General features: G+C 43.2%; 2 protein-coding genes across 2 annotated transcripts; one reads left to right on the top strand and one right to left on the bottom strand.

Annotated features, from left to right (window-relative positions):
* Positions 1-207: 207 nt before the first annotated feature.
* Positions 208-1667, top strand: fitm1 (fat storage inducing transmembrane protein 1). The gene is made up of 2 exons (XM_030767155.1): positions 208-440; positions 950-1667. Exons 1-2 carry the CDS (start codon positions 208-210, stop codon positions 1665-1667), a joined length of 951 nt encoding a protein of 316 aa, XP_030623015.1.
* A 148-nt stretch (positions 1668-1815) lies between these two features.
* psme1 (proteasome activator subunit 1) lies at positions 1816-5500 on the bottom strand. The gene is made up of 11 exons (XM_030769522.1): positions 5252-5500; positions 4998-5030; positions 4832-4894; positions 4599-4700; positions 4328-4382; positions 3402-3499; positions 2994-3062; positions 2726-2793; positions 2464-2518; positions 2250-2336; positions 1816-2125 (listed from the first exon to the last, which is right to left on the bottom strand). Exons 1-11 carry the CDS (start codon positions 5288-5290, stop codon positions 2045-2047), a joined length of 750 nt encoding a protein of 249 aa, XP_030625382.1. The 5' UTR covers positions 5291-5500; the 3' UTR covers positions 1816-2044.
* Positions 5501-7424: the final 1924 nt, after the last annotated feature.

The raw sequence follows: 7424 nt of genomic DNA on the forward strand, positions 1-7424 counted from the left end.
CCTCTAAATCTCCTGTGAAGAGAGAGAGAAATGCGGTCTCACGTAAAAAGAAAGAGGAGGAAATATATGTAGTTGGCAGAGAAACCACAGGACAGCGTGCTTCAACGAAACAAAACAAAACAAAACAACACAACATAGTGTTTATCTCATTTGAATCGCTGCCCAGGACAGTGTGTGACTGTGTCTGCTGTGGGTTGCGTTATTAGAATGGATCTTTGTAGATTACAGAAGACGCTGAGCAAGGTACACATCTCCATGACAACACTTCTCGGTCCTGTTCTGGTGGTCGTGACGGATCTCGCTGCCAGGCTTTTGGGTCATTCTTTATTCAGGCGTCATTTCCCTCTCCTGCTCTCCAGCACGGTGCTGTTTGGACCAGCCCTGAGCCCCTGGGTCTCCAAGCACAGCATCTTTGCCAACAAGAACCACTACTTATACAGGTAAGAGGGGCCGCTTCTGAAATGGCCCATTCTGAAGTTGAGATTTTTTTTTCCCTTGTGTCCGCAATGCTAAATTATAGTAAACAAATATGTCTGGAGACAAAGTACAAGATGAGCTTTTTTGTGGATGGTGAACTGGTAAAAGATTAGATTAGTCATAAAACCATTTTCTCCTCAATATTTTAACACCCTCTTTTCTGTTCAACTCGAGTCATCTCAAACAGCTGTTAGCGCAGCACAGCCAAATCTTATGACACAATAACAGCACATAGAGCTTCTAATGAAAGTGAGTGTCATGGATATGCCAGTGTAACCCGGGGGTCTTTGGACACCTATTCATGCCATACATCTTTCTTACTGTATATGACATAGTATGAGGTAGTCATAGTCCTGCAGTGTTTTTTAAGATGCATGTCTTTATCTACCAATACATCTATTATACACATATAAGTATGTGTTTCCGTAAAGCTAAAATATATGCATTCATGTCTGTCACTGCTTGTTCTCAGATTGTTCCTGCGTTCTTGTTGGGGCTGGACCTGTATCTTCACCGGTTCCTTCCTCTTCCTCCTCACTTTCTCCATCCGTCCTTCCCTCATTCTCTCCCTCCGTCATCTTTCCCGGCTAGCTGCGACCGGCCTCCTGTGGTCATTGTGCCGTCACCTCCTGTCCCTTCTGTTGGACGCTTCGGGGAGCTGTTACGAGCCTCTCCGTTCTCCTCCAGGGGGCCAGGGGGGCCCCGGGGGAGGCCTGGGGCCTGGAGTCATGGGTAAAGATCGTTTGCTGCTGTTTCGGGAGGGCCAGGGCAAAGCTGCCTGCCTGAGAGCTGGACTAATCTGGCGTGGACCTGAAGTGTCTGAAGACACACTGGTTCTCTTTCTGTGTTGTCTGGTCCTGACTGAAGAGATGGCTGTCTTTAGGCCCTGTCTTGCCCTGCTGAGGCCCCTGGCAGCCCCATTGAGACTGTTATTTCTGTTCTGTGTGGCCCTTCTGGCTCTCTGGCTATTCCTGCTCCTTAGCTTGCTAGCACATTTCCCGCAGTTCACCTCCCAGCTGCTAGGGGGCGCTGTGGGATTTCTGACATGGAAAGGACTCTACCAAGGCTGGTACAGACTAGGTCCCAGCTGGTACTGCCCAGGGCTGCCTGGTGAAGGACTATTGGTTTCTACAGATGATGGACAAGACAAGAGGCGCCTAAATATGAATCTGTACCATTGTAATAAATAAGAGACAATTCAGCTCTCTGAATATGTCTGAGATTATTACTGACTATTACTGAGTATGGACTGTTTTAGTTGATTTTAAATCACGTGGTATTATATATACAAGAAATGTATGTACGCAAAAACAGAACAAAACATCTAAACACATCAAATAAAACAGAATATTTATTCACTATTTTATTTTGTAAATTGGTAGTAAAAAGCTGCATTATAGCAAGGCTGGTGTTAGCCATGCCTGGTGCCATAACAGGAGCTGAAAAAGAGTCACGTCACGGTAGACAATACGTTTTGCTTCTCTCCGTCTGTGAGAATGTGTGTGTGCGTGTGTGTGTGTGCGTGTGGGTGTGTGAGTGAGAGAGATGAACGCAAACAGGGCCGGTCTCAGTAAATGAGGGCCTTGCAGTCCCCTCTGGGTTTCTTGATCTTGTCAAAGTTCTTGGTGATGACATCATACAGAACAGCCTGGAAGCGGAGATCGGGTTGGTCAAAACCGTGACTCTATCGCCGCTGCACCCAACACATAACGGTATATAACAAAGAAAAGCAGAGTGTAGGAAAATATGAATACGGATTTTGACGGGCTTACGTAAGTGTTGCGGATCTCTAGGACCACGATGCGTAGCTCACAGTACTGGTACTGATCCAGTTCGTGAACAAGCTGTCGGAAATCTCCCTGTTACAACATAAACAGACAGCCTGTAATCAGTCCAAAGGCAGCAGGTTCATTTCCTCTCCCTCTCTCTCTCTCTGTCTCTCTCTTAGGCATATGAAATGAATGTCATGGTAAGTAGAATACTGACCACATGTGGCTGTTTGGAAGCCTTGGCTACTGCATCTCCTCTCTCACTGTAGTACCTGAAAGTTCAAACACAAAGACACACACACACAATACCAAACTAATATCAAAACATATCCAAATTCACAATCCAGTCATGGAAGAGAGAACATCATTTGCTTTGGATGCCAATATGAATAAATCTGTGTCGATTGACGATCTAGCATTTATAAGTGCATATTTATTTTTGTTCTGAGGTCATGAACCCAGTGATGTTGGTCTCTTACTTTGAGATCTGTGTTTGAAATCCCTCAATCTTGGTGCGAGTGTTAGTCAGCAGCTCAAAGACTTTTTCCTGTGAAATGTGGGATGTATCAGCATTCATCAGGCATTTACTTCATCTCTATGTTTCTATTAATACACTTCATTTATACTGGATTCGGCAGCCAAAGGGATAACAGTTATGAAATGGTTGCTAAGACAGCAATGAATCATTTTCTGGCTTGCCAGCCCAGAACGTTCCGGAAACTTGCGAGACGTTGGCGAAAGACTGACCTGAACAGCCACTCCGAAGTTATTCCCGTCTTCAATTCTAGGAATTTGGAGCTGAACCCACATGGACACCTAAGGAGTGGCACAGAAAAGGAATAAAAGGAATACGGTTATTACAAAATACGTTTAAATTTCAGATCAAAAGAAATCTTGACTCATTGAAAAACCTACAATGTGAAAACTAGCACATTTCAGTGTGGACCGCCATTATAATACAGAGCGGAAATGAATTAACAGGAATTCTGACTCAGTCCCACTTGACAGTAATGAGCACTGCTACTAAAACCTAAATTGGAGCAATAATGAGATAATAATGGTTTTTTTTCAAAAGTCTCCGGTCCTGACTGTGGGCTTTATGCGTAACCGAGGGAAACACAGGGGTAAGAGGAGGTCAGCGTAAAAAACACTCACCGTGTTGAGTTTCTCCTTCAGTGTTTGAATGTGAGGCTTGATCTCTTTAATCAGAGCCTCCACTCTCTCGTTACAGGCGATGGGTCCGCAGGGAGGGGCTGTTGGCAGTCACACACTTGTTATCAGCATCGCTAACACAATCATCGCACAATCTCAGTGCACTCAAACACACCCTTTTCTTTTTTCTTTTTTTGGGGCTTGGTCTCGTGATTTCTGTCGTTTAAAAAAGCGGATGAAAGAGGAGTGTCTGAGCTATGGCTAACTTAGAATACGAGAGAAGGGATGGGGCCCATTATGCAAACTGCCTGACTTAGTCTTGGCCTGGGTTTGACGGCTTTAGCGAGAGGACTGGGGTTATGGGATTCTGAACGAGTGAACATTAAAGCTATTATAATACGACTATTATGATACCGCGTTCACGTTGCCGATCTCGTACGATTTATTTCATACAACATGCCACACGGTGCTTCAACTCAAGGGCCAGGGGGCTCCAGTGGAGCTGGCTTTAGTCCTAATATTCTAATTGCAAACTGGTCCCTAAACGGGAAACTCAGGGTGTGACTTGTTTAGCCAATAGGTGACGAGGAGACAAACTACCCTGTAGGATTTTCACTCTTGTGATAGCCCTGGTACAGACAACATGTGGCTGCCAGCATGTGACCCTTTAGTCTGGTCCCAGAGCTCCGAGTCTTTCTGGTTTTCATATCTGTGATATGTGTTTGACAAAAGTAAGCAATCATATGTTTTCCAAAGTGAAAAGCAGCCTATAATTACGAAACGAAGGCAAGAACCAGCATGCGTCCACACCTCCCGAACCAGACACAAGGAACCCTGATCTGAGTCACGATGACTGACACAATAATAACAGATGTTTCTCGCCAATTCACAATGACACAACAAATCTTGATTTGAAATATTTCCCCTACCTTCCTCGTCCTCTTTGTCATCATCTTTGTCTTTCTTTCCCTCTTTAGCCTCCTTCTGAAGAGGAAAAAAAAATGACAAGCAGTTGTGACATCTGAGCTATATTAGATCATCAAGTCTCCTCTTTCTGTGCTATCAAAGCCGTAGACAACACCACTGCTGGTCTAAGTCTCTGCCACAGTAAAGATACAATACACTGTATCGGTAAACATTATGATCATTACTATTGATCACTGATCATTAAAAGAGCGGTCTTCGGTGAGAAATAATGACCTCCTCTTTCTTCTTTCTCTTCAGCTCCTCTTTAGCAGGGTCTGGAATGGGGATGTCCAGGGGAGCCCTCAAAGCAGACAGGTCGTCCAGGGAGAGAGAGGCCTGGAAAATAGAGACAAATACTTAGCGCACAATGAACGAAACTACGATTGACGCATTCACCAAAAGTGAGGGAACCCCCTCCATTTTAAGAGGATTCTACAGTTTGATTTACATAAACTATGGAGCATTACCTGCAGCAAAGCATCCATCTCTGCGATCTTTTGGGGGAAGAACGTCGAGACCAGGTGCTCTGCCTGCGAAGTGGTAACGGACGGTTATTAAGGGTTACATATGACTGAAGACTACACTGCCAGGAAGTAGAATAGGAATAATTTAATATGCGCTTGATAAATTTACCTCTTGGGTCAGTTTCTTGGTGAATCCATCGACCTACGAAACAATAAGAATAAGGAGAACAAAATATATCATCGCACGTCGCCATAATATTTTGACAGGTACTTTCAACTCGATAGGACAAGTCGCAAATTCAGACGCATCAGCTGAAAAGTAACGAATCTTTGTGTTTCTTACGTTACAAAGCGTTTCTAAAACTGGTACAGAACTGCTTAATTTGTATTGACATTACTGAAACGAAGTACTGGAATATTTACCTGCTTCTTTGACGCAGGGCTCATGTCTAGGGAAGTCATGGCTGCAGAACAATGGATTTGATAACGCTAATTGCACAAAATTACGAAGACTCCTTTGACGGACAGCAAATGCTATATTGAGCCCCAATGATATACGAGGGGTCTGAATGCAGCTAAAAAGAATATTTTATAAAAATTCTTTTATATTTGCGACGACGACGCGACCGAGGCCGTCACAGTTAGTCAGCATAAAAAGTGAAAATGAAAGTGAATTGAGGATTATTTTATTGGTACTTCCCGTATCAGGAGCGACAAACAACTTAGTTTGTACTTCCGAGTCAGCATAATTTAGCCGACTTTTTGCTGTAATAAAAGTCTTTTACCTGAACTACCTGACAGTGGCGCAAAAATAACAAATTTTGATGGCACACACTCAACCACTCGCTCCTTTGAAAAAAAAAAACTTGGAGAACTTGAAGCGAACGCTGCAGAAACAAAATAGTACGATTTAGTTAACTTCTTCCATCAACGGAATTGAAATAGAACCATAGAGAACACAAGGGGTTGCTAGAGATTCAGCAACGGCACACGCACAGAGAGAGAGAGAGAGAGAGAGAGAGAGAGAGAGAGAGAGAGAGATGGGGGGGGGGGGGGTCTTAGTAAATCTTAGTAAAGTAAAAAAAAAAAAAAATTCCTCACACTCTCTCAAACTGTGCTGCTATCCCAGTTCAGGCCACTTTACAACGCGGACAGATTATGATACATGAGTTCAGACATCATAATATGAACTATTTGAGATCTATTTTTAACCACGGGTGGAAATCGTAATTTATACACTGACAACCCAGTAGACGAAACACACCGCGCGATACCAGAAGACACCTCAGCTCACACCATACACTCACACCATAGTTTGCGTAGCCGGCTGCCCTCGCTTGACCCGGGTCGACGTTCTTACCACACATTCTTGCTAAATACAAACAGTCTTTCAAAAGCCTACGGAAACATCAGTGGGGACTAAAATTAAACACTTATGAATGAAGAGATTAGTCCGTTGTCGTCTGCTGTTGCACAAATCACTTATGAAATAGTTCTGTATGTTTAAACATTTAAACAGAGCTGAGTCAATTCATTTGGATAAACTCGATCACCCTCGTACAGAAAACAAAAAAAGTGTTGGTTTACATGTTAAGATCGCTGTATTTGTACAAATAAAAATATGTTGATACTCCAATACTCCATACCTGCTCTGCATCCTACAATTGTATGACAGAAGGTGTAAAGTTTATTCTGGCGTAAAGAAGTAAACTGCAAACTACAAACAGAAGAACTACAAACAGATACGTTCACACATTACAAAAACAAACAAACAAACAAACAAACAAAACACGATTAAAATAGACCCAGCCTCTCTATGCAGTGTCACATGAAACTAATCACTGTCAGAAGAAACCACATTTACACTGCATTACAAAGAGCGACTAGAGGTGACAGACAGGCAACCTCAGAACCAAGCACAAAAAGATCAAAGATTGCTGTGCTAATGTGTGTCTGTTCTTCTGTGGGAGAGATCTGAGAGAGAAAGGGTGCATCTAATCTGATCACTGTTGGCCAACATTAAACCCTATCAAATCCTGATGAACCATCACTGTTCCAAACCTACGACAGTGAGGGATTGCATCAATTCTCCATCTCTGAACGTAATCAGATTAAAGGTCACGAGAGTGTTTGTGCTGGTAAAAAAAAAAATGCCATGGTCGTCCTGTAAAACGGAAAAGTTGTATCAACACTGAACTCAGTGCAGTCAGGGGTGTTGTTTGTTGTTTGCTTCCCCCAACCCATCCACTCACACACAATGTATTCAAATGAATGTAATGTCATTCACATGCAAACTATTCATTACCAAGGCCCTGCCCATGTTTGTCAGAACACTAAACCCTCTCCTCAAAAAAAAAAAAAAAAAAACCTGAAGAGTTTTGGCAATTTATTTTCCCCTTCACGAACCGAGCCTGTTTTTAAAGCCCTTGGACCATTAATTATTGCTTAAAATATTATAAAGGGGTGTTAGTGATTGCAGTTTCGAGTTGTTATTGTTTTCGTCTGGTCGCAAAGTCCAGAGAGTAAAGGTCTCTGCGCAGAACACCCATATGAGACAGGGCCAGAAGGGGGAGGGGGAGGGGGGGGAGGGGGAGTC

This window comes from Chanos chanos, chromosome 3 (assembly GCF_902362185.1).
Source record: "Chanos chanos chromosome 3, fChaCha1.1, whole genome shotgun sequence".
Classification (NCBI taxonomy): Eukaryota; Metazoa; Chordata; class Actinopteri; order Gonorynchiformes; family Chanidae; genus Chanos; species Chanos chanos.

Excerpts from the sequence above, each read along its gene's own strand:
- fitm1 (XM_030767155.1), top strand. The coding sequence starts at position 208 with ATGGATCTTTGTAGATTACAGAAGACGCTGAGCAAGGTACACATCTCC. Across the intron at positions 441-949 it reads AAGAACCACTACTTATACAG|ATTGTTCCTGCGTTCTTGTT; the intron begins GTAAGAGGGGCC and ends GCTTGTTCTCAG.
- psme1 (XM_030769522.1), bottom strand. The coding sequence starts at position 5,290 with ATGACTTCCCTAGACATGAGCCCTGCGTCAAAGAAGCAG. Across the intron at positions 5,031-5,251 it reads GCCCTGCGTCAAAGAAGCAG|GTCGATGGATTCACCAAGAA; the intron begins GTAAATATTCCA and ends ATTGTTTCGTAG. Across the intron at positions 2,126-2,249 it reads TAGAGATCCGCAACACTTAC|GCTGTTCTGTATGATGTCAT; the intron begins GTAAGCCCGTCA and ends CTCCGCTTCCAG.